Source organism: Gouania willdenowi, chromosome 11, assembly GCF_900634775.1.
Source record: "Gouania willdenowi chromosome 11, fGouWil2.1, whole genome shotgun sequence".
NCBI classification, from domain to species: Eukaryota; Metazoa; Chordata; class Actinopteri; order Blenniiformes; family Gobiesocidae; genus Gouania; species Gouania willdenowi.
Window position 1 is genome coordinate 10358399 of NC_041054.1, and position 27805 is coordinate 10386203.

The window sequence follows — 27805 nt, forward strand, 5'->3', positions numbered from 1 at the left end:
ACACAACTCTGCAGACGGTTGAACTGAAGCTGAAATGTAATTTTTAGATTTCCATACAAGAGTGCCCTCAGGCATTTATAAGCAAAGGTCCCTCATATTGTTATGCAAACACTTTAGTGTGACATGAAACCAGTTTGGACGTAGAACCATAATGTGTGCACTTCCTCTTTGCTGTTTGGGTGTTACACATGTGGTTTTAGGAGCAGAAATGCAGCATGTGTGGGTAAAACTGTAAAACACCGTGTTTTGCAAACAGCTCTGGTATTGTGTTTGTGCGTCAGGGCCATTTTGTGGACACTATGCATATAAACATATTTCATCATCTATCTGTACCTGCTAATCCTGTTCTGCTGGAGCTTATTACATGTAAACGACTGGAATAAAACCAATATAATCATTCTACCAAAAAATGACGAGACAAAGAAGGTGCTTAAATTATTTATGAATGTGGAAATCATGAGGTAAAAGTCAATCACTGTGAGTTTTTGTATTATTGGAATAACATGTAATGTGTTGTATGGTGTCATGTTAACACTTGGTGTAATAAAAAAAAAAAATGCCTTTACATCAGAGATTTAAAAAAAAAAAAAAAAATCAGTTTCCTTCCATTTTCATTGATGGATTTATTCATTAGAGACGTAAATATCAGGCTCTATATCTATTGTAAAAAACATAATGACTACAGTACAGGCCACCACTCGGTTATATAAACTCAAAACATTAGACTGCAGGCAAATGTGGCCCAAATCTGATGTTTTTTGCAACCTGTTTTCCAATTTAAAGACTGAACAGCACAAATTCATTTTTTTCAAATCGGTCCCAGGCTCCAATATTTGATTTCTATCTGATATTTTGCAATGCGACTGCAGTCTGAAGTGCAATAAATGTCACATTTATGGCTCACGTACCCCCTTCCTCTTTATTTCTCATTTTATTACTAACTCTTGCATTTTCAGTTCATGTTCATTTCCATCATCATTTTTCATTTATGATTGACATTTTTAACTAAAAATAAACACAAATAAAACCCCAATGGGGGTTTAGTACATCAGTTTTGGTCCCACACCGAGCGGGAGAGGACCGGACATGATTAAAACTACAGAAATAAATCCATTCAGGTGACATTAAATACTGTTTCATTCCACTTATTTACAAAATGAGATTCTTTAAAATGTGTGTTATCACTCATTAATTCCACTATTATGCTATATAGTTGTTTATTCATAGTATTCTGAGCAGAATGTTGTAGTTGGAGTAGGACAAAGGGGCTACTTGGATTGGAAACACTGCTCTAAACTAATAAAAGTCAAATTTGTTGTGTAACATGAACAAGCATACAAACAAAAACAAAAAAAAAAAACATTTGAATTGCTTTCAAATCAATCCCAATTGTGCATTACGTAATGCTGCTGTCTGTCAATGTCGCCAAGCCTTCCCACTGGAAGCTACTATTGCTAACATTGCTAAAGTTAACGTAATGTCACATAAATGCGACAACCTGAAGGCAACACTGGTGACTTTGGTTTGGAGGCGTCACACATTCCCGTGCGCGTGTGTCCAAAACACACATAGCTATGCTAGGCTAAACTAAAAACCTGCAATTTCACCATGGACAAGGAAACGCAGAAGAATCATGGATAATAGTGATGTGCTCAAGGGTCGGTGTGGCCTCACATTCTCGTGGCTAGTGGCTAATGTAAGAGGAGGACCTGTTATTGTCTGAGGACACACACACACACACACACAGGCTTCGTTTGCTTTGGCAGAGTGATCGCAAACACAGAGATCCCCTCACACAATAGCTTCATTAGTGGGACAATGGCATTGTGTCTCTAATGACGGGGCTCGTCCCCCTGCCTTCAGTCTTCTCTGAGATTACCTGAAACACACACAGATGAGCCAGTGTAACACACGAGGGGTGAAACCGGTCAAAGAAACAACAACAACAAAAAAAAAAAACACTTAGTGGATGGGCAATTGGAAGCCAAGTATTTCAACCACGTGTTCAACAGAAAATCCACTTCCATACCAGGCCAGTCAGGTTGTTTTAATCGCAAGACTTCCAAATATATATATGTTTTATTGTTTTCTTAAATCCAGTGAATCTGTCTCATCATTGTCATCTAACGTTTGGATTGATTATCAAACTATCTCATGAAGGCAATAGCGCTGATTTTCATGGAAGCTACTGTATCTTGGTCAATGAGTCCCACCCGCTCCATGATGTGCTGGTCAGTCACAGAAGCCCCTTCAGCACCAGGCTGATCCAACCACGGTGCTCCACAGAACGCCACAGGAAATCATTCCTGCCTGTGGCCATCAAACTGTACAATGCATCACTGTAACCTCACAGCTTGATTGTTGTAAATATCTAAACATTTTTGTATATTTGTATTATTTCTGTAAATAGCTGTATCATATTGTTATATATTTGTATTATTATCATTAGTTATAACTATCCTACTTTTTTCTACTACTGTAATGTATCTAAGCCCTATTTTTAACAGTCTTTTACTTAATTATACACTTATTTATTGTTTATTGTTTCTTTTGTCTTTGTTAACGTTTTTTTTATTCTTTTATTTGTGATTTTTTTTTCTGTGGCTGTAACAAAAGCAATTTCCCCCTGGGATTAATAAAGGAATTCTGATTCTGATTCTGGTTTCACTCACCTGCTGAACACATGCACTGTGGGATCATTGTGATGGGAATCTGACATTTGGAACAATTCATTCACCTTCTATTAAACATCTAAGGTACGGGTGTCAAACTCATTATAAATCGGGGCCAAATACGGAGCAGTTTAATTTTAAATGGGCATGTTTTAGGTGTGAAAATCAAATGAGTGATTTCAACATTATTTTGCCCTTGTTTGTAAGTATATCCAGAGTTGAAGTCAAATAAATCTCTTTTTTGGGTGTTTTTTATCAAGATGTTATCGAAAACCCATTGTCGTCTCTGATATCGTAAACTACGTGTATCGTCCCACCCCTATTGTGGAATTTCATTGAATTTGTGCATTTGGAGGGCCTGAGCTATATCTACAACTGAATTACTTGTTAATTTACACAATGGTTCATGTTTTCTCTGTCATACGTTCTCCTGCGGGCCGAATTGGATGCTCTAAAGGGCCAAATTTGGCCCCCGGGCCTTGAGTTTGACGCTGAGCGATCATCAATGAAGGCTTTGTCTTGCATCTCACAGATAATGTGAATTATTGTGTGAATACATATGTGAAACACTTTTAAATATACTTTTTTTTATGTATACATGTACTTTTGATTTATTAGACTTAGACTCTTTAATTCAGATTTATTTTTGTATCAGATGCATCAATGTCAAGGCTTACACTCCAAATTTTTGATCAAAGCAGATATTTTTATACTGCATTTTATTTGAACTAGATTTATGCTATTTAAATACTTGTAAGTACTTATTAATGAATCAAACTTGCTACAGAGGAGTATGCCAGATTTGTTGTACGTTAGTACAGTGGTTCCCAAACTGTGGTATGTGTACTTTTTTTTTAATATTACAGATTTTTTTTTTTTTTTTTTTTTTACATGCACACAGACTTTTTTCTCATCCATCGATAATAATGTATGACACAACTCTTGAAAATACACCAAAAGGTGAAGTTCAAATTCTAAAACGAGCGAAACATCAGAAATAGATAAATAAATGAAATAACCTAAATTCATGGTTAAGGTTGGACAAGACACAGGAAAGAGCCTGCAAACACAAATAAATAATATATAACATGAGGGGTACGTGCGATAAGAAATAAAGGCTAAGGGGAACTTTGGGCAATAAAATTTGGGAAACACTGTTTTAGTATGCAATGTATATATAAATACATAACATAAATATAAGAAGTATAATAAAAGTATAATAAATAAATATATAACACATATATTCAGTATTCTAATCTAAAAAAAAAAATCACCAAGGAATGTCATAATTATGAGGAAGAAAGTCATAGTTATGAGTTGACTTTCTATCTCATAATTATGACTTTTTATCTCATAATTATGACTTTCCTTAATGATTTTTTATTTTATTGATTTATTTTTTTTGGCGGAAACGGGCTTCCATAAATTCTAAAATCTAAATATCACAATTTTTTTTCTCTTCTTTTTTTTTTTTTTTTTTCTTTCAAACTCAATCTCGTCACTTGCCTCTTCACTCGCAGGTTAAGGCGGGTCTACACCCTAACCAGCAGCCAATCAGAGCCCGGATCTGCTCTGTAGTAGCCAATCAGCGACGCAGGCTTGCCCTCACCTTCAATTCCCCGCTGAGTGAAAGAATTTCTGCTAAAAAGTTGACCTGCCGCCGTTAAAAGTCAACCAAAGCAAACACGGGCAACAAAAGAATGCGTCGGGATGTGTTTTGTGTTTGTTTCCGTCTGCTTGTAAAGTGAAGACAGAGCGAGCGGTGCGCGCGGCCGGCGGGAACAAAAGCGGCCTTTTTACCTGGTGGGAGGAGGAAGAGGAGGAGGAGGAGGAGGAGGAGGAAGGTGAAGAGGAGAAAGAAGAAAAAAAAGTCGACTTACCTGTAGACCAACTTCTGGCAACTGGCTCAGTCTGTCACCTGTTCCGACCTGAAAGTCCAGTTTCACCAGGAAGACCCGCGGAGGAAGCGAAACCATGTCACAGGAGACAGACAGGTAAGGGTTCGAATCCGGGAGGGGATCCCATGGTGGTGATGGCTCTCAGGCTTTCCAGGGTCTGTGAAACAAAGCTGCTTTATCAGGAGATGACACACACTGACGGCGTTTGGATACCATCACACTGGGTTTACTGGTCTACTTGTTTACTGGTCCCCATCACACCAGAGGATGGACACTGGGATTTCAGCTCAGATGGACTCGCCATGTTTTTTGGAGTGATGGAAAATCCTCCAAAGGGCAGGACTAGTTTATTCAATTTATCTATTTATCTACCAACACATTACAGTTACACACACACATTCGCGCGCCCGTGTGTGTGTGTGTGTGTGTGTGTGTGTTGTAACACCAGAATCTCATTTAAGCCATACTGTTATTATTTGTTCATCGTTATGCAATTGTTTTTTTTGTTTTTTTTTTTAAACCTATTTGTGAACACCACACATCACTTGTTTTCAAACTGCATACATTAAACATTTTTAACAATGTTATTTTCTTATACATTAATGACATTTTTTTTTAAAATGTTTTATTTAATTTTTCAAAATGATTTTAATGCCAAACTCATGTAATCAGAATCAGAAATACTTCAAAATCCCAGTGGGGAAATGATTTTTATTACAGTGGTTGCAAATAGAAATGACAACAAAGTGAAAAATAAAAAAAGAGACACAAAAGAAAATGATTAGATTAACACAAGACTACAGTTTAAATATTGAATAAGGGTCGAATACAAACTGCTCCAAAAATAAATAATAAAAAAATTGTGTTTCGGTGCTAATCAACATAAGAAACACCATCAAACATACTTTGATATTTTATTCTATTTTTTTAATTTATTTTATTTTTTAGTTTTTATCTCTTTATGCAATTAACAGCCCTTTAACTCTTACCTACACAATCCCTGAAAACATTTTATTAAGTCTTCTTAAGTTTAAATTGTGTGTGTGTTTATTACATTCTTTATTATTATATTAAATAATTGTGATTAACAAAAAAAAAGGTATTTGCTACAATTGTATAAAAATATCTGGAATTATTTATTAATACTGTACAATGGGATGTTTGGAATTATAGTGAAAATATAGAATACATATGGGACAAAGACATTGAGTGTCAGCTTATCAACAATCTTTTTTGTTTGTTTTTTGATTGACACCTTAATGGACAAACTGGACTATTAATGGGCCAAATCTGTCTGCATGCGTCATCTTTTACTCCCGTGTATTTGTTTACATTTCACAATAAACCTAAATTATTGACTACCGACGATTAAACCACAACAGGTTAGCAGTCAAAAGAGGAAACAAGTTTTACAGGTGTAATTTAACTAGCATAAAGGAAACGTTGTAATACGTGTGCTAATAACAGATGAGTGCATTCAAGTGTAAAACCGTTACAATTATTCAGTGATTGTCTGTATTTATGCAGGATGTTTATTACAGTCGTTGAATATTAGTTATCATAATGTCAACATGAGACATGTGCTGCCTTGTTTTAGCTGTAAAAGCTGTTTCTTTTTTTTTTTCAGTATTTACCTGAAATAAAATGTTATAAAAGCCCTAATACTGTTTTCAGCAGATATAATAAAACTCTTTTATATACACGTGTTTTCACAAAACAGTTGTATTTATCATTATTGAGGAAAAAATAGTCAAATACCAGTTTTTAAAATGTAGTCAGGTTGCAATGGCACTCCACGATGTCTGACTCATCGTCCTGCATCAGCAGCACCAGCAGGTGTAATGCCTCTATTTATTGACATGGTGTCAATATTTCTGTTCATCTCACCTGAGTAGGAGACGTTAGCATCGTAAACATCATCCAGACATCTTGTTTTTCCAGTTTGATACCTACGTCACTTATATTGTTACAATAGACAAAATGATCAGCTTCTGTTCTTTAATCTGATGAAGACGTACAGTTTATTAGCTTAAAAAAACAATAAATAAATGACAGGAAATGCAGTCCAGCTGTTGGGCGGGATGATTAATGTGTCCTTTCTCACCTATTACTCCATATTTCCTGTTATTACAGTGGTTCATGGTTGGACTTTAAACATGAAAGCGTGAGGAATGTTTTTAACAAGTTATATTCAGTTAAATTTGGCCTCCATTTGTTGTGTTTCATGTATCTCTGCTGAACGTTTGACAGAATTTCCATTCTTTTTAAAAAAAATGTCATCACTCAATTAAGCAGCAAGTATTTAACCAACAGCCCCTTTGCCTGATAAAGAGTTATATTTCCCTTTGATATCAAGTGACTTCGCTCACAGCACGTGTTCTAGGCTGAAACGTAGACGCAGAACGAGCGTTATCGCTGACAACTTCACACCGATATCATTTTACCGTGCGGCATTAGTGCACATTGACACACTGAGGGCTCGCTTTGTGATTGGCTGAGCTCAAAGAGATGTTGTGGCAACGCCGTGTGTATTTAGCAGCTCTGTGATCTCGACTTAAGTGGGCCTAAAGAGGGGAGAGTCAAACACCCTGGAAAATACTCAGGCGTGAAAGGAGCTGTAGATTATCAGGTAATCTCTTGATTCTCTCTGAAAAGCCTTTTAGAAAACACTATAATAAATAAACAGAGCACAATAAGCTTTAGGCTGGCAGAAAATGTAAAACTAAAAAGCGTAATTAATAATAAAGAGACATTGCGTATGGAAACTGAGATTATCGTTGTTGATAAAACATTGGAATGATCAGCAATAGTCCTTTACAATAGAAATATTTAATCATGTCTAGGGCTGGGGGATATATCGAATTTTAAAGATATATCGCCTATATCGATATATATATATATATATATATATATATATATAATATATATATATATATATATATATATTAATAGCTTATTTTGTTTTAAAGCACTTGTTTTAAGAGTTGCTGCTTTCACCACTTCTCAGAACAGCATTAAAAGCACAGTTCGATAGATTACTAACCCAGACCTTCCCCTTAACAGCTCACTCACACGTGCTGTCCTGTGGCACATTTTGTGTAACTGTTAATAAATATGCCTGCGAGGCATTTTGCATCAGCACATTTAACCCCAAATTGACTTTCTGGTCAGACTTCATTTGAATTAAAATCATCAAGATTTATATCTGATATCGCCATTTTAAGTAGAAAATATAGAGATGTGTTTTGGTCCATATCGCCCAGCCTTAGTCATATCTTTACATGTAATTTAACGTGATTTTTAAAATATTGTCGCAAAGTGTTGAACACCAACAAAACTTTAAAATATAAAGGAAAAGAATTATTAAATGATGAAGATGTAGTCATCAAATATTGAAAACAGTCAATTATTTCAAAGTAAACCCACTTTGTCTCATCACAGTGACTCTGTTTTTCTTTCTTTCGTCTGTCAGTAAGCGTCTGGTGGTAGTCGTCCCCAATGAGGGCTCTTTCCCCACCGTGCGACGCTCGTACACCAGCGAGGATGAGGCGTGGCGGTCGTACCTGGAGAACCCACTGACGGCTGCTACCAAAGCCATGATGAGCATCAACGGCGATGAGGACAGCGCCAACGCTTTGGGTCTGCTCTACGACTACTACAAGGTGCAGAGAAGACGTTTGTTGTCTATAGCAAGAAGCGTTTACTTCTATTAGCGTTCAGTTAAAAGGCCAAATGACTTGATACTGGTTCCAATGATGGGGTACGGTTTACTATTATTTCTATTTGAAGTGGGCACTGCAAACATCATCATTCTGGAATCTTTTCTGTCCCGTTCCTTATTCTAATCAGTTTTATTCTATTTAATCAGCTTCAAGATATCAATATCTTGATAGAGTTCGAAAATGAGAAGCGCGCAATTATTTTTTCCGCAGTTATTGCCCTTGTTCTGGTTTTTTTACTCTGTTCGAGGTATCTTCAATGGGGACAGCTTTTCTTAGAAATTGTTTAAGATACAATAACCAAATTTGGTGTGTGGCTTCAAAGTATCATATACCTTGATGGAGTTTGAAAATGAAAAGTGCGCAAATATTTTTTCTGGACTTATTGCCCTTGTGCCGAGGTATCTTCAAAGGAGACACCTTTTCTTAGAAAACCGTTTAAGTTAGTAATTTTATATTCTGATGTGATAATATTTTCTTATGTATACATTTAACTTCTTAGATACAGGACATTTAGGAAAAAGTTGTGATTTATATTGAGAATCACTCGGGCGGGGGATGTTGATGACTAGGTCTTCTTGTTTATATTATTTTACTTACTAATTTGCATTGATGATGTTTATTTGCGTAATACATCCAGTGGGGCATCACACTAAAAGTAGGTTTAACATGTTATTTCCATAGAGAGATATATTTATGTGAACTAATATTAGGGGTGGTGGGGTATCTTTACAGTATATTCATTGGTTTCGGTAGATATTGAAAATCAGAAATTTATTGTTGGACTATATCGGTATATTGGCTAAACAAAACGAAAAACAAAGCTAATATCGAACATCTGTAATTTAAACTTACTAATGTGGTTTAGGGCCAGAAGGTGCTGCAGAGTGTTCAAATCTTAGTCACATGGTTAATTTTGAAACCCTAAACAATGACAAGATTTCCTGCAAACATTTCTTTTACTTTTTTTTTTTCAACATCCTGTCCTCTCACACTCCGTCCTACAGGTTCCCAAAGAAAAACGACTTCTGCCAGTTTCCAAAGTCGTGGAAGTCACAGAGGAACAGGAGAAGAGGTCAGTGATCAAATACTGCATGTCATTGTCTGCACATGAAAAGCCATTGAAGTACAGAAAAAAACTGTAAATTGTCGGAGCTTAAAGATTACCCAGAGAATCACATGCAGGAGCATGCAAAAAGATACCTGTTAAAAAACTAATCTTTTTATCTGAGGAAGAGGCAGCCTCAGGGGCAGTGATCACACAGAGGGATTGTTTAGTGTTTTGGATTTGTTGTACGTCTTGGTAAAAAAAAACAAAGAGTTTGGTCCAACTTTAAAAATTAAAAACATTTCTCCTCCAATGATTTCAAATATGGCTTAAAAACAATTAAGACTGATAATAAACTGATAATTTTTCATGCTAATAATTCCTTTTTGAATAATACGTTAAGGTTTCATTTGGTCAGACCACTTTTTTCAGAAATTTTCGTTGATTTCCTGACATGTTTCGGCTGTCAACTGCCAGTCTTCTTCAGAGGTGTCTGCTTTATTCTTTATTCTTTATTTGGATCCCTATTAGCTTCCATGAGGTGGTTGCTAGTCCTCCTGGGGTCCATAAAAAGTAAAATTTACATTTCAGTACAATTCAAAAAAGACAAATACAGTTCATATGTTAAAATTATTTACATTTGTAATGAAATACTAGTTTGTCTAAATATATAATGCATACATTGTTATACACATTAAAAAACAAATTACTGCTGATCACTGTCATGTGTCCTTGACATACCTCTAACACATTATTCAAAAAGAAGACCAAATTAACTTAGGGGAATTATTACACAGAAGTCAAGGACACATCAAAGCAATCATCAGACGTGGAGTCTGTCGATTGCTTTGATGATTGTGTCGTTGATGATTGCTTTGACGTGAAGAAGACTGGCAGTTGACAGTCGAAACATGTCAAGAGATCAAAGTAAATTTCCTGAAAAAAAAAGTTGTCTGAATAAATGAAACCATAACATATTATAAAATTTCATGCTGCTCAGTTTTCTTCACCTTTAGCACTTCCTGTGTGTGTGACCCAAACGTTGGTCTATTATTGATCCCAAAAGCTAATATTCGGACTAAAATTAGCCATAACACATTAATCTCCATTATAAAAGACATCCTGTCTTTTCTGTTGTCTCATTCCATAACAGTCACATCACTAATTAATGAGACAATTAAATAATAATACAAATTATGTATTCATAAATATGAATTTATTAATTTCAATTTGAAAACCACAGGAGCAACTTTAAAGGAAGCTGGTTTTCTTTCTCACCTTTAAAAATGCTTCATCCCATAGATGCTATAAAGTAGCATCAAAAACAGTTAAGTGGTAATAGAGCAGGCTGTGCAACAGGGAGAACACCATCCTAATAGGATTAATGATAATACTCTGCTACAGCTCAAATGTCTCTGTTTTTTATTCAGGCCTCTGTTACAAAACAACGCCAACAGCCAGAATGAGGTTGAGTTGGTGGACAACCGTGTCCAGGTCCTAAAGTCTGTCCCCGTCAACCTGTCCTTGAACACGGAGCACCCGCAGGACGCCAAACGGGAACAGTTCAGCAGCTCGACGGGCGCAGCGTCCAGGTCGGGGGACGGAGGTGGGGAGGCGGTGGCCATGGTGAAGTCAGAGGTTTACACGCCGGTGTTCATGACGGGGACAGGTCTGCACTACAGGATGGAGGGGGAGGAGACAGCGCGGGTGATCTACGAGCAGGGTCCGTACGAGGTCACCACCGTCAGTCACAGCTCGTACGTGAAGGAGGATCAACAGAGTCCACCAGACAGTCCGTATGAAGACGACCGAGACGGGGTGAGAAAATACACTTTGATACATTCATCAAACTCCTGGCGACACGGAGTCCAATAAATACAAGAGCCAATTATTGCATTTATTCATGAGGTCATTTGAAAATATCCAACCATAGCAATAGTTTAAAAATCAGATCAGAGTTCATTTTATCAGCAAATGTTGATTTAGTTTCCGTCATAGTCTTTTGACTAAAATGCAATTAGGACTATTTCAGTGATAGTCTCGTTTTAGTCGACTAAATAACATTAACATTTTAGAACAATGGTGTCAAACTAATTTAGTTCAAGGGCCAAATACGGACGAGTTCGATCACAAGTGGGCCACAGGTTTTAGGCGGGAAAACTAACAATTTCAACATTAATGTGCCCAAGTTTGCACTTCCAGTGATAAATTAGACATAAAATATGGAGGACATCAAGAATTTCAAAGCAATTAGTGACAGATTTTTAAATGTGTTTTTATTTATTTATTTATTTTTTGACCATTTGTTTTTAATTTGGGGAGATTTTAAATTTGAGAAAAATTTTGATTTCTTTCAACAACAATTTACAACTCAATTATTTGCTAGTTTACCTCAATGATTCATGTTCAGTTTCTCCAGCGGGCCGAATTGGATGCTCTGACGGGCCAGATTTGGCCCCCAGGCCTTGAGTTTGACATATGTGTTTTAGAATAAACTATAAAGCATAAGAGGTCAAGCATTTTTTTTTTTTTTAAGATTCAGTTACCATTTATCAACCTGATATGGGAAAAAAAAACTTAGATCTGATGGTATTTCATCCCATTTGTTTTTATTAGTTAACAAAAATATCAATATATTTGATACAGTTTTCCTTCCCATGTATTTTTTTTGTTATTGTCACTTAAAAGAACGTAGTTGACAAAAAACTATGACACAAAATTAACATTTATCCAAATACATGAGTATGACATTATTATACATTAATATGATAATATATTATTTTCTGTTAGCTTGAAATAAAGGTGCACAGTAAATCAGGTGTTCGCTTCACAGCAGTGGTTCAACACCCGCGATCTCCTGCTAAATGTAACAACATTGCCTTGCTGTCAGACTTGCACTTGGACCTGAAATACAAGTTGTTTTTTTTTTTCAAGCTTTTTGCTTTGCACACATAACCTGTTTTTAAAATCCTGTGCAAACGTTGAACAGAAAGAAAACACACTTTCTCCTCTCATATTGATATTATGATGCATTTCCGACCGCTGTGTTTTTAATCAAAATCACATGATGAGTATTGTTCTCTGACTTCCTCTCTTTCTTTCTCCACGTTTGTTATTTTGCTTTTTTAACAGAAGTACCACTCACCTTCCTCTTTGCCAACAGACGAGTTCTTATTTCACCAGGAGACAGTGTAAGTCCCTCAAAGTGCTTCATTACGGCGCTTCTTTCTGTATATTTGGATGCTTGACGGAGTCCTATGGGAAGGGAAATGTAAAGTGTGATTGGTTTATCCCAGTCATATCACATCATATGATACACACTGTTTTTGTGTGTGTGTGTGTGTGTGTGTGTGTGTGTGTGTAGTGATAGTTTCCAGTACACGCTGGATGCCACCCGCTCGTTGCGCCAGAAGCAGGGCGAGGGACCCATGACCTACCTGAACAAAGGCCAGTTCTACGCCGTCACGCTCAACGAGCTCAGCGCCAACAAACGCCTCCGACACCCTATCAGTAAAGTCAGGGTGAGCCGCACGTATTGGGTGCTTTAGCATTATTCTGGTGCTAAGGTCAGAGTTTTTATGTTCCTTTGTTTGGTTTTTTGCACATTACCTTTATTTACTGAACAGCTTTACAATGTTGGAATGTATGAAAAATATTCCATCACATTTGTGGAGGGGAATGGGATCAATATACTGATTCTGGATCTGTTTGAGAAATCGAAAAATTCCTACTTCTCATTGGCAAATTTTAAAAATTCCTATCTGGCTTCGTAATTTAGTTCGTAATGTTTATGAAATTTGAATCAGTTACGTTGGGTTTGTTCCTCAATTACGCCAACGAGTTTAATCCAGATCCATTTCATTGCGATTTAAAAAAAAAAACCAAATGGAGTTCCCATGCAATTGGACCTACTGTATTATTATTAATGGGGATAAAACTGTCTTCAAAGCCTTTAAAATGTGAATGATCGTTGTATCATGATCAGGATCATTGATCCAGATAACTGCCAACATCTGGCAAAGAGGATGATTTGGCGCTTGGTGGAGGTTTGCGCTCTCTTATTGCTCTGTTTTCAAATGCATTGAGCTTTTATAGATAAAAGTGATTTATTGAGAAGATCAGAGAAGTATGAATAGATTGTAGCAGTGTAGTAGTCTGAGCATTGGCCTCATCTGTCCAGGGGTGAACCTTTTTTACAGGTACAGAAGACTTATGGGTACAAGCTGTTCACACGCGTAAGACATTCTAGATGTGCGTTCATTCTTAGTGTCGTTCAAACCAGCGCTATTCTGCATTTACAATCACATCTGTTTCATAATTCATCAGATTATGTGACGATTTAAGTTCCATGCTGCATTTACACAGTTTGGACTAACTTGCTTGTGTTTCTTGTGCATACAACAGGACATTAGTAGAGACAATTGTGGCTACTTAAAATGTTGGGTTTATTAACAAATAAAAAATATGAAATATACATGATCTCAACAATAAAAAGTATATCGGCACAATTCTTTTATTTTGTAATTTTTAGTTGGTAAAACTCAAAACCGTAAGTTCTTAAACGTATGAAAAGTATCATTATGAAGCAAAAATAGTTTGACTTCCTGTAATTTTTAGTTACTAGAACTCAAATAATAAAGTCACAATGAACATTGATGAATTGCCTGAACAAATAAGTAGTTGGGGAAAAAAAAAACAGTATAATTTAATCTCAAAACCTACATTTTTTTTAGTTCTTAAAAACATAGTGGAGCAAGTTGGCTTGCTATTTTGAATTTTGGTAACTTTTTCTTTTTTTTGCAGTGGCACATTTTATAGTGTTACTCCATGTCAGTTAAGTAAAAAACCTCACAGTTGAGATCCGTGTTGACATGTTTGCACTATTTCCTTCCTCAGAGTGTGATCATGGTGGTATTCAGTGAGGATAAGAACCGGGATGAGCAGCTTAAATACTGGAAGTACTGGCACTCCCGGCAACACACGGCAAAACAGCGAGTCCTCGACATCGGTAAGAGATCCATCGGTGCCCCGCGTTTCTCTTCTCTTTGGACTGAACTAAAATGAATGAATCAAAACACTGGAATCTGATGATTGGTTGATGGATTTATGTCGTTCCTTATGGAGGAATGTAGGGCTGGGCAAAAAATTGATTTAATCGATTAATTGAATTTGTAGATAAAACTATTTTTATTTGCAAATTTGAGTTTAAAAAAAAAAAAAAAAATATATATATATATTTATTTTTAATTATTTATTTTTTTCCCACCACAGTTTTTCGGACTTTTTCGCGTTCCGATGTGAGTCAGCCCCCTCATTGTTTACATGTGTGTTTGAGTCGGCTATATGTGTGCCACAGGCATGTTTAATGTTTTTTTCACACTATGCTGAGATGCTAAGGGAAGAGTTTATTTATTTTTTTTAATTGTAATGTTATATGTTGTAAAATTTGTAGTTTTCTGATTTCTTAATCAGAAAATTGAAGCTACTGTGAAGTAGCTGTTGCACTTTTGCTTAAACCTGAGTTTAAGCAAAAGTTAAAGCTTGAAATTGTTGAATAACAGAACCTCATTTACTTTTTATTTTGGGATTGTTCTATGCATTTTAACTCTTGAGGACAATCACAGCAATAAAGTTGCACTTTTGACAATATATTTGATGTCTGCAGTCATTTTAAGTGCATCAAAAAAATAAATAATTGAAAATTGAATCGAAAATCGAATTTTTCTTTAAGGCAAAATCGCCCAGCCCTAGAGGAATGTCCTCATCTATACAAACAGAGCGTTACCAAAGGGAGAGCAAACAAGCCTCCACCCAAACGTCTGCCCACCATCATCCATCATAAGACACGGGGCTGGCCTGTCCTGCACACAGTCCTCACACCACTAATGTGCAGGTGAAGAAATCCTATAATCTGGCCAACATTGTTTTAGAGATCAAGCAGAGCAAAGGCTAATGATAACACATGATAGTTACACATTGGTTCTACAGCGTCCCGCGTCCCCCCCCCTTCCTCGCCATCACACCTCCAATATTCTGGTTGTCAGGGATTTTCGAGGTGATGTAACTTCTTTTGTTTTTTTAATAACCTGCTTGAATGAATGTGTGTGAGAAAGGTTTGTAGACGGTTTGTGTTTGACAAGCTTGGGCCTGTTAACCAGGCAGAGATTCAGAGGTATGTGGGAGACTGGTGTTGGATGAGAGTGAGACACAAACATATCCACACACACACACAGTGGTGTATGTACACAGCTTGTTGGGACATGAAGAAGAATGCTCGTCACACTGTTACCTGGGCTGGTCTCGCTCTGTTGAATCCTTGCCTAGTTTAGATGGTCAGCTCCATTCCCAGGTTCACACAAACAACCACAAAACAGCAGTTAGACAATAAGTCAAACACACAATGTTTGTACGGCAGCAATCTGCCTTTAACCTAGAATACAGTTTTAGATCAAGTCAAACCAGAAACAATCTTTTCTCTGTAATCTGATTTCTGCTTTATTTACTTTTCCTGTTCATGTTTAAACCTTGATTTACAGATGAATTAAACTGATTTTTCACATTAAACACAATTACATGATACAGTTTTCTTTCAGTTTTTTTTAAATCCGGAAAATCAAATGCATGTTGTTTCAAGAAATAATGAAATTAAAATTGTGTCAACAACAACAACAACACAAGCAAGAAATAAAATAAAATAAATGAATAAAAACAGTTTGTGTATACCCTCACATATCTTAATGTAATGTAATATGTTTAGATAAATTTATAAATTATACTAATTTGAGGTTTATAGTAATAGAAATAATTGCAAAATGATTTTAAATATGTAATAATAATAGAAGAAGAAGAATAGTGCATTCATTGCAACTCAGTACATAGAAGATACTTCGTATTTTTATATTTCAAACCGCTTGGACGTGAAAAGTGAATATAATTTGGCTAATGTACGTGTATAGCTAGCAGTATTGTAATACACAGTAGAAAGGGGAAAGTCTTACAAACTGTTAAGACTTGTTGTATTGTAACGGTCCTAAAGCTCCCGGTCCAAAGTCCCAGTCTTAAAGCCCTTCGGGTGTGTCCAAGTTTCTCAAACAATGAATAAATGAATATTCTTAATGGTTCAGTGCAAAACTTTGGAAAAATGTTTTACATTGGTCGACCCAATTTGGTGTCAAACCTTGATCAAACGTATCCAAAAGAGATCCCTTACGAACCACGCTGTCATTGTGGACAAAAAAAAGTCAATTTCACTGGATTTATATACAGTAGATGAGGCTTTTACTGTATGTTGTCAGTAAAGATGTTCATTATTAGATAATTAGGGCTGAATGATTTTTTTCCTCAATATTGTGATTGCGATTTAAGAACTTGTCATGTATTTGTCAACGAACACGAGCAATGAATCAATCAGTTTCATACGAAACAATTTCAGATTTATTTAAACTTGAAATAAATATAAAATATAAATTTTAAAGCACAGATTACAACAATAAAGCAAACAAATCTGTGGCTTTACCTCTCCAACATATCTAAATAACTTCACGTTTCATGAAACACGTGGACTGCACTTCTTAAACACTCTCTGAACTTAACAGGACAGTCTATAATTAAATAAAATAAACATATATATATATATATAAATAAATAAAGCTTACTAATATCCAGTCAGTAACATCACACATACTAAAGTGCAGGAAAACTTAGGAGAACTAATGTCTGCTTTAACCAATTGGACGTTTTTTTTAGGTAAATCAAACTCCCAACAAACTTAAAACAAAAATTGCAGCCTTTGCGATTAGAAAATTGCATTTTATGATATCGCGATAATATTGTAAATGCAGTTAATTGTTCAGCCTTATAGATAATCCCAATGTGGATGATCTCACAGATTCACAGACGCAGATAGTCCCTTTGACAGCCGACCAGTCGCGCTCTGTGTTCAGTATTCAGGCGTTAAGCAGGCAGCTGATGCTCTCACCCTGCTGCTCCCTTCTCATTCTTCCCTCCTGTGTCTCTATCTGCTGCCTTTGAAGCCTGGGAGTCTGTTTGCTCAGGCCGATAAGGCTTTATCTAATAAAATTGGAGCGTGCCATTTGAATGTTTATCTGAGCCAACAAGAGCCCTCACTCATGTTTATGGCTGAGCAATTTAGTCGCATCCTTTTAGCAGAAATAACTTGTTTGTTCGTCTTTGCAGCGGATTACAAAGAAAGTTTCAACACAATCGGCAACATTGAAGAAATCGCCTACAACGCCATCTCCTTCACCTGGGACGTAAACGAAGAGGCCAAGGTACGTTTACGTTACACACTCTTTGTTTTTCTAAGTGCGGGAAATGAATGTCAGTGTAGTTTTTTTTTTTCCTCATAGAACTGGTTCCTGATATTTACTCCAACAGAGGTGTGTCGTAAATGTACAAAAAAGCAGCGGGACTGGTTTTTTGTGCTGATTCAGTTGTTGGCAAATAAATGCACTCGCCTGACACTTCTTTCAAACCGGTTTTTTAAAACGCGATGCTGGCATCTATGTTCAGTGACGGAGCTCGTTTCAAGTTAAATCAGCTCACGCTAAAGGAAGTTTCTCCCCCTCCGACCTTGCATCCCATCAGCCAGGCCTGTTGTTAAGCGTTGTGCACTTCTAGCTGTGTTTGCCCTCTTTGTCTTTGTGAAGCCCACTCCTTTGTGGCCGCTCCTTAATCGGAGCCCCGTCAGTGTTTGAACTCCGTGTTGCCCCCAAGGGCCAACACTAACCGGTCGCGGTCCCCGCCCTCTGTTGTTTGTTTTGCCCTCATTTCTGTGTGAACACCAGTGACTCCGTGTGTGCGTCTGTACGTGTGTGTGTGTGTGTATGTGTGTGTTCTCTGGCTCTTTTCATTGCAATCACCGCCTGAGGACAAAAGACGTTGATGGAAGAAATCCAAAAGCATGTTTCTGGGCTAATATTGACTCACTCTGTTAGGTTTCTTTTAATCTGTGTGACTTTAAAGCAAAAATAAATGCTCTTCATCCAAAAAGGTGCAAAATCTTATGAATTAAAGGTATTATATTGACTTCATTTAAGCAAATAATGACAACCCCAGTCTTTAACTTCGAATTCTTGTAATGAGTAAGTCATTTGTCACTATAACCATAAAGTAAACATGTTAATATACACAGAAATGTTTCATTAGAAACACAGATGCGACACCTTAGGGAATTAACACCTATAACACAAAGATCTGGTTTTGATAGAAGAGCGCCACATGCCGTTGAGTCAGTTATATTACATTTATTTAGCTGTTCTAGTTTTTTCTGTTATAGTAGGAGCAGTGACGTGCAGTGAGGTTCTGGAGTCAGATGCAGATCACATTAATGAACCCAATAGAAGCATAAATGCTTTTCTTTTTTTTTCAACATAATTTTATATTTGTAAATACGGAGCATTTATTTCAATGTACTTTTATTGAATTTTTTTCCTGCAATTGCAAGAAGATTTTCTAGCATACGTTGTATGTTTGGACACTGAAACGGTACGACTTTGAATATAATTTACAAAAACATTCGGATTCTGATTATATTTCAACTTCGGCCTGAATTAAAACGACCAGTTGTTGTGAAAGGGTTTAATTACTCTTTAATCCATTCTATATTTTAACAATAAAAAAGCAAGAAAAACAAGATTTTTCACTATATCAAAAAACATTTCATAAAATTTTTATTTTTGGAGGGAGGGGGTGATCTCTCTTTTACTAAATAAAAATGAAATTATGAACGATCAGGTTTATCGCTGCTTCTCCTTGACTCTATTCCCTCTTTTTAAATGGATTTGAAGAGGGAATGTGCAAATTCAGCAATTTTGAGCATGGTGTGTGGTTGTCTGTGTATTTTTGTGTGCCCTGCGATGGACTGGTGCCCTGTCCAGGGTGTAAGCCTATGTCTAGTCTGGTCAAAATGTAATTTCATACAGTATATCTAAAATAAACAACAATATCTTTAACTGGATTTTTGACGAGTAAAGTATCTCCGTCAAACTCAGGTGATGTGGTTTTGTTGATATTTAGCATATCTGCAATGTTCATTCTGACTACACGGAATTAAATTACTGACCAATATCCAGGATAGCTAATAATTAGGGGTGGGACAGTACGATGCAATATTTTGGGATGGGGAAAAAGACAAAATATCCATGACTTAAACTCTGGGTATAACCTTTTCAACTCAATAGTAGGCCTGGGCGATATGGACCAAAATTCATATCTCAATATTTTTCTCAAAAAAGGCAATATAGGATAAGACCAATATGGATTTTTTAGGGCCGATGCCGATACTGATTTTTTTTTTTTTTTTTTTCAATCAGCCTTAGCCGATGACCGATACGGACTGCCGATATTTGGAGCCGATACTACTTTTGCTTCCTCAATTTACATCATAAAACTTACACAATGATAACAAATGGTACGAGTCTCAATTTTTAAAAAAAGGAACATTTATTGAAATTAACAAAGGTGAGGTAGAACACAAGTTAAAAAAAATGATCACCTATTAAAAACAGGTGATGTAGAACAAGAACAAGTGAAAATTTTTTGCTCTCTATAAATAATGCAGCAACCCGCGTCAGCCGATGCTAATACACGTAAAAACGCAAAAAAACCGATGCATCGGTCCTAATCACAGTATACAATATCAATCCTGATATTTTTAACTCAAAGTCTGACCAGAAAGACAATTCTGAGTTAGATTTTCTGATGAAAAATGCCACACAGGCACATTTATTAACCAACAGCTGCACAATATGTGCCACGTTCGACTTTTTCACTTGTAAGGGACAGCACGTGTGTGTGAGCTCTGTAGTGTGGCTTGTTTAGCAGTAGCTCTGGGTTACGATGCACTCAGAAATCCATCTGACTGTGCTTTTCATGTTGTTCTGAGAAGTAGCAAAAGCAGCGACTCCTAAAATGAGTATTTTAATACAAAAAAGGCTATGAAATAAAAACATATCGATATAGGATTGTAATTTTCTATATTGTCCAAATAGTGATCTCGATATATTGCCCAGGCCTAATCAATAGGAATATAATAAACAACATTAGATTAAAAAAAAATATTCTGAAGTAATTAAAGAACAATAAATCTACTGGTTCTAGACATCCAATTCAAAAGCATCTTAGTTATTGGAATGCTCATGTACAGCAGGACATTGAACACATCACAGAGCTGACGGAGGCTGGAATGAGACTTGCGTAGTGCAGTTTTTATAGTTGGAGTTAATAAACAACCTCCTCGGCTTTTGTTGTAGCTCACATTCGCATCAAAAGAAGAAAACACCAAAGATGAATTGGACATGTTAGGACTCCTACATCCATTGAAGTGTTAAAGAATGCAAAGCACAGGTCTGAGGAATTTAATTTGTACAGCACAGAAACAGGAAGGAAGAAAAAGAATCCCCTAATCTGAGTTAGAAAACAGTCGAAACAAAGTTCGAGACAAAAGTGTAGAAATATTTTCAAAGTAAAGTACACGAACATCCTCATAAACTGCTCTCTCTCTCGTTTTCTATTCGAAAACTGTGTCGTTTAAAGAGTTACTGATGGTGTTGTGGTCCTTGTTTCTGACGGACAGATCTTCATCACGGTCAACTGTCTGAGCACAGACTTCTCCTCTCAGAAGGGGGTGAAGGGTCTTCCTCTGATGATCCAGATCGACACGTACAGCTACAACAACCGCAGCAACAAGCCGCTGCACAGAGCCTACTCCCAGATCAAAGTGTTCTGTGACAAGGTGAGCCTTCATTGATCGTAAAGATGGACTCACACATCCGTTGGCCTTAAAACCAGGACAACAAACGACCAACAATTTTGTGGTTGTTTTATCTTTTTTTCCCTCATCATTTTATACATTTTTTAAGACATTTTGTATATTTTTCTTCTAATTTTTTGTATTTTTGTTGCGATTCGGGGATTTTTGTGTATATTTGTTTTCATTTTGTGTATTTGTTGACGTTTCGCAAATTTCTCTGTGATTATGTAAAATTTTCAATCGTTTTGTGTATTATTCTCGTTGTTATGTGAGTAATTTTCTGTATTTTTGTTGTCATTTGGTGATTTTTTTTCATCTTTTTTGTGTACATTTGTTTTCATTTTGTGTATTTGTTGACGTCTCATGAATTTCTCTGTGGTTATTTACATTTTTCTTTAATTTTGTGTTTTTTTTCTTGTTTTGTGTGTTTTTAGAGTCATTTTGTATATTTTTGTTGTTGTTCTCTTTGTTTTTGAAGTCGTTATTTGTGTGTTTTGGGAGTCATGTGTTTGTTTTTGTTGTTGTTGTGTAGTGTAATTTTGGATGATTTTTTTTTTTTAAGTCATTTTCTACGTTTACTTGGGGCGCCGCACAAAATTAAAGTGGGGACCGCACGGGGGCCCCCGGGCCACCAGTTGCCCACGTGTGGTGTAGACAGTTTTTGATTTGCCACTATCTTTCATTTGGTGATGCAGCATGCTGCCATTTTCTTTATGTTTGTTGTATTTCAGTGAGTTTTCTCTTCAGTTTTTTATTTGTTATTGGCCTTGTAAATATTACCCGATAATAAATGATAATATAAACCTAATTAGGGTCACATTGAATAAAAAGATATCTCTTCTTCCAACCTGATTTTAGCTAAATCTATCATCCCTGATCACTTTTCAGGTTCAGGTTGAGTCTATTATAGGAACAGCCTGCAGTTAGATCGTGACCTCAGTCCTCCCTCTAGTGGCTGGTGCACAGTGATACCTAAAACGCTCGCTCATTTCCATAGTTGTCTTTCGGGACAATCTGATGCCTCTTTGTCTGCTTTGTTTGCAGGGAGCTGAGAGGAAAATCAGAGACGAGGAGAGAAAACTGTTCCGCAAGAAGTCCAAAGGTTGGAGCGACTGGGAAAATGTTGTGAATGATGGCGGTAGAAGAGAAATTGACAATGGAAAAGACAGAAATGTCTCTTCATTTAAAGTTAACGTCTGCAGATGATTATAACACTGAGTGGAAATGAAAAATATTTATTGGTGTGGAAGTGATTTTAATAAAATAAGTGATTGAATTAGATACACGTTTTGTGTCGTTGTTTTGAGCAGGGAAAGATGGAGGAGTGGCAGTGATATCCATTTCCAAAAAGTCCGACACCACGTATTTCAAGACCATGACAGACCTGGAAGCTCAGCCCGTCCTCTTCATCCCTGACGTTCACTTTGGAAACCTGCAAAGAGCCGGACAGGTTGGACATCTACGATCTACGCACACACTAACAGTCTGTGTTTCATTCAGCTCGACAAATCTGAAGCTTAGTTTCATATTTAAAATGAAACTTTCTTTAAAACTGCTTTAACCCTCTTACTATCCTCAAATAACACATTTATATTTGCCTCCATAAAACATTAAAAATAACTCCTTGATAATGAAACTTTAACCTGTTCTCTAGCACCACCATCAGGTTTAACATTTAAATTACAATTAATTTATCTTGAATAGTTTTCGTCCAAATCTCAAATTTACTGACAGCATTAATGACCACAAGAGTATGACATTTCCTGCAGCGCCACCATCAGGTCAAACTTTCTGTTGTAGAGTTAGCGCATCTTTAAAATCTTTCATCCAAATCTTTTCTAATTTGGAACGCACATACACTAAGTCTACCCTGCTGTTGAAGTGGGGAAAGGGACCATATTATCTTTCCATTTTTGGAAGGGTCAACACTCTCATTCTCATCAGATGAAAATGCCTCACAATCAGGGTCTTCCTCAAGGCAATCCTCTGTTTCAGACATCACGTCACTTTCACTGTGAAAGAGCTGTTCCAAAACCTCATTGATGGTAAACCTTTTCCTAGAGGACATTTTCTTTTTTTTTTATATATATATAAACATTTGTAAACAAGACAAAACAACAACATACATTTGGTCATCCATTGGTCCTTATGAAAGGAAAAATAAATAAATAAAAGGGAATACAAGTCAGTTTGTACATAAATGGCTCAACGATTACTTTCCAAGGTTACGTACACAATCCATTTCCCCCAATTAACATAAAATGTATCCATCTTCTGGTTCAATGCAAAAGTTCATGAAATATGAAGAAAATGGTGAACACTGAATAGGGTAAAATTGACCCCAAGGATCATAGGAGGGTTAAAACACCTGAATCCCTACACAAATCAATTTTTTTAGTCTCTTCTTACGTGGGAATAAAAATGTCCTTGTGGCTACAGATGTAGCTTGTCTCCACCAGTATGACTGAGCTGTAACTCGGATCCTCCTTTTCCAGGTTTATACGTTCAACACAGAGGACATAGAGAGAGAAGGGTGAGTGTGCGTTTTTTCCATTTACATGTACAGTATGCAAATAGGAGCGGACACAGACGCTGACCTAAGCGCCATTTGAGCACGACACACTCACTCACACTGCACGTGTGTGTGTGTGTGTGTGTGTGTGTTTTTTCAGGAGCGTGCTGGTGAAGAGGATGTTCAGGCCAGCAGAGGAGGATCTTTGTCCGTCGCCTCACAAGCAGGTCAAAGAGGAAACGCACAAGAGAGGTAATCATGAATAATGGCTAGGATTTATATAGAGCCTTCTTCGAGGGGACAGAAACCATTATTCATTCACCCCAGTCACTCACACAGTCTTACTGGTGGTGGTAAGCTACAATGTAGCCTACGGCCCCTCTGACCACCACCAACATTCATGCACAATTCATACTCACTCATACAAGGAAATGTGGGTAAAGTACACAAGGACAATAGAGCAGGATTTGAACCCCCAACCCTTCTGTTACTGGACAACCCACTCTACCACTGAGCCATGGTCGGCCCAGACATGTAGAGACACGCACAAGTCTCAGCCTCTCACATGTGCAGGCATTTATGTCGCAAATTCTGTTAAAGGGTGCCAGTAATGGAAATGTACCGGTATATAAAAAAAAATGTGTTTAATATAATACCAACATATTCATTATTTGCACCCTTAAAAAAAACACACACACTCCAAAAAAACACATTAAAATAACTTTTTAGAATGTTTTTATACCTTCGTGCATAAACCATGGAGAGATGCCATTTTGGTCAGGATATGACGCACTTAAGTTGATTTCTGTTACTAGGCAACCGTGTTCCGTTAGTTTACAGTTTCTGAACAATGGTGGAGTGTAAAGCCAATGGTTGCTATAACAACAAGAGAGACCCCCACAGAAACATTTCCTTTGCGTCTCTAAGCCAAATAACATCGCTACGTCAGAGTTATTTAGACGTTGGCTCCGTAATATCGGTACAAAATAACACACTTAAAACGTTTCTGTTCGGACAAAATTCAGCGGTATGTGAGGACCGCTTCAAGCCAAGCTGATATGAGAGGAATCTGAGTGCTAAGCTAATGGGCTATCCTAATGGGAAAAGCTAATGGGCAAAGCTAATGTGTTAAGCTAATGGGCAAAGCTACTGGGCTAAGCTAATGGGCACGAAGCCAAAGTTACGTCTGAAATCAGATGCTGTCCCGACAAAATTCCTTCACAATGCAGCTTGTAAACGTACTTGTTCAGAGCACTACTACATTTCTACTTACAGTGAATACTATGGGGGCGGTTGTCATGGCACTAACCGCACCCCCACCAGATCATTCCCTTTTATTTTCTTGTGGCTAAATTAAGGAGAACTCACCTGTTCATCAGGTGCTGATCCCGTCCATGAACAGATGTCCTTTCACGCAGCTTACATCGCAGTTGCTAACCATATTTGTGCACTTCCAGCACCTAACAACAACACAGCTGAGGCTCGTTTCTGCTGCTAACAACAGCTCTGTCCGTTAGGCTAACTCTGCATGCTGAGTGGATGCAGGCAGGCCTCCATGAAAAAAGTGATATTTAATCCTCTCCTCACATACAACCTGGATGCTACACTTTATCACTGAGGGAGAGTTCACACACGGCTGCTGTCGAAAGCTAACAGAAAAACTACATTTCCCACAATGTAAACAGGACTCTACCTCCCACAATGCACTGTTTCTTTAAAGCGACGGGCCAGGCTGATCAATGAAAGTGTGTCATATCCTGTCCAAAATGACGGCTATCCATAGTTTATGCTCCATGCATTCCTCACAAAGAGTGACCTTATAACTCGATGTTTTAAGCTTTACAGTTGTTGAAAAACTTACAGTAAGATCAAATCGAAAGGTTGAAATTGCCGCTTTCTCTCCACTGTAAACACTTGGTTTATTGATGTTGTTGGAAAAGTTTTGCACATTGCATTGTGGGATGTGGAGTCCTGGAAAGGGATGCATAGAAGTGTTTTTACTTCATTCTTACCGTGATTAGTTCATGAAAACTCAACAAATGTGTTGGGAAGTTACTCTGGTGCTTTTTTGGGGGGGAAAACACAATAAATCATGGTAAGAATAGTGGAAAAACACTTTTATGTATCCATCTACAGGACTCCACATCCCACAATGCAATGCTGGAGGTTTATCCAATATTGTCAATAAGTTAAAAAACAAACTTTCAACCTTTTACATCTTTTCTTCATGCAAATGATTATGGATTTATTGATCTATGAGGCTTACACTATGTCTTTATCTGATAAAAATGTTGTATTTTTCATACCATGTGTTTTGTATTCCTCATTTGATGAAAGTGTGTCTGTGTGCAGTGCTGCTGTACGTGAGGAAGGAGACAGATGAGGTGTTTGATGCTCTCATGCTGAAATCACCAACGCTCAAAGGCCTGCTGGACGCCGTGAGTGTTTACATGTCAAAGTTATAGTCTTCTTCTTCTTCTTCTTCTTCTTCTTCTTCTTCTTCTTCTTCTCCTTCTCCTTCTCCTTCTCCTTCTCCTTCTCCTTCTTCTTCTTCTTCTTCTTCTTCTTCTTCTTCTTCTTCTTCTTCTTCTTCTTCTTCTTCTTCGCTTCACTAATCAGCTTCGTTTGACTCGCTCAGATAACGGAAAAGTACGGTGTGCCGACGGAGAGGATAGCAAAAGTGTACAAGAAAAGTAAAAAAGGGTGAGTGAGGAAACACCAGGATGTACGCCAGGGGTGGACTGGGACACAAATTCAGCCCTGGCAACCACAAATAAACCATTATTAAGTCAGTGATGCTCAACATGTGGCTTTTTATGTCCAAAGTTTAATTATTATTTCCCCAGAAAACCTTGTAAGGGGGAAACATTTTAACCCCTTTTTACCTATTTCCTTTGTCCCATTTTTCCCCATTTTTCAAAAAAGTCCTGATGCTTTTTTTTTTTAGATTTTAGCTTCATTTTGCCAATAAATATCCCTTTTTTCTGTCCATTTTTGCAAGTTCTTTTTTACACTTTATCTAATTTTTGTCCTTTCTTTTATTTATTTTTGGCCACTTTTCATCCAAATAAGTTAACTTTGCCCTTTTTACTATTGTTTGCCACATTTTATTATTATTATTACTATTATACATCAGTTTTATATAGCGCTTTTCTGAGTACTCAAAGTCGCTTTACAATGAAGGGAGCCATGTTGGGGTCCTCGGCAGTGCTTGAGAAGTACCCTGGCACCTTTCCAGCTACCAGAACAACTTCTGTTCTTTTGGCCTGTACTGGGACTTGAACCAGCGACCCTTTCACTCGTCTGCTCTGCCTCTGTGTTTGCAGTATCCTCGTCAACATGGACGACAACATCATCGAGCATTACTCAAACGAAGACACGTTCATCCTCCACATGGAGAGCTACGCAGACGCCTACAAGATCATACTGACTGAGATCTGACGCTGAGCTGAGGATGCAGGAGGAGAATTACTGATGCGGACTGACCGGCGCCATCAGGGACGGCGATAGGGTGGAGCTCCGCCCCCACGCTCCAAGGTCAACACTGTCACTCCAAACCCGCCCTACACTGTTACACTGGGGAGAAACACATCCTGTGTGCGAGGGCGGGAACGACGTAACACAAGGACTTTCTAAAGGAACGGCTTTCCACCAAGTCCAAGTGAACCATGGACCACAGAACCACTTTTATTTCCCAATTTGAACATTTCAACTGTAAAAAAAAAATCATATACTCATTTATTCCTTATTTGTACAGACTTCAGTCCGGTGTGCACACACACCATACACACACACACACTGTAGCTAAACTCCATTTAGTTGATCCCAAGTAACGTAGCAGCTCCTTTGCATGCCAGCCTTTTGTGTTCAGTAGATGTGTCTATTATTATTATTATTATTATTTATTAACACTGTAATGTTATTTTTGCTGTTCACCAGCAGTTTATCCATAAGAAAGAATTTCAAATCCTGTAGCACATTTCAGTGACTTTTTTCAAATGTTGCCATTTTTCATTCGCTGACATAATGGCCAAATATTAGTTTTAAGTGTTCACTTGTAGACACACGAGATTAGAAAAAAAACCAAAATGTTCATGTATAAATAGATGACAATGTAATAAATATATAAAGCAGTCGATATTTTTGTTAAAACTGCAATGAGTCATTATTTACGCACTAACGC

The 27805-nt window shown here is 37.2% G+C and overlaps 1 protein-coding gene and 1 long non-coding RNA gene across 2 annotated transcripts; one reads left to right on the forward strand and one right to left on the reverse strand.

Moving 5' to 3' along the window:
* Positions 1 to 6447, reverse strand: LOC114472027 (uncharacterized). The gene is made up of 3 exons (XR_003675058.1): positions 6329 to 6447; positions 4553 to 4727; positions 1 to 1879 (listed from the first exon to the last, which is right to left on the reverse strand). It is a non-coding gene; the product is annotated as an uncharacterized LOC114472027 (long non-coding RNA).
* Positions 4647 to 27760, forward strand: grhl2b (grainyhead-like transcription factor 2b). Its single transcript, XM_028461067.1, has 16 exons — positions 4647 to 4666; positions 8043 to 8232; positions 9297 to 9364; positions 10768 to 11155; positions 12470 to 12528; positions 12702 to 12858; positions 14234 to 14345; positions 17534 to 17628; positions 20934 to 21092; positions 22155 to 22212; positions 22421 to 22560; positions 23606 to 23643; positions 23783 to 23874; positions 25975 to 26060; positions 26261 to 26325; positions 26949 to 27760. Exons 1-16 carry the CDS (start codon positions 4647 to 4649, stop codon positions 27061 to 27063), a joined length of 1842 nt encoding a protein of 613 aa, XP_028316868.1. The 3' UTR covers positions 27064 to 27760.
* Positions 27761 to 27805: the final 45 nt, after the last annotated feature.

Coding starts and splice junctions, on each gene's coding strand:
- grhl2b (XM_028461067.1), top strand. CDS start 4,647: ATGTCACAGGAGACAGACAG. Junction 14,346..17,533: donor ACAGCGAGTCCTCGACATCG/GTAAGAGATCCA, acceptor TCGTCTTTGCAG/CGGATTACAAAGAAAGTTTC. Junction 23,875..25,974: donor AGAGGAAACGCACAAGAGAG/GTAATCATGAAT, acceptor GTCTGTGTGCAG/TGCTGCTGTACGTGAGGAAG.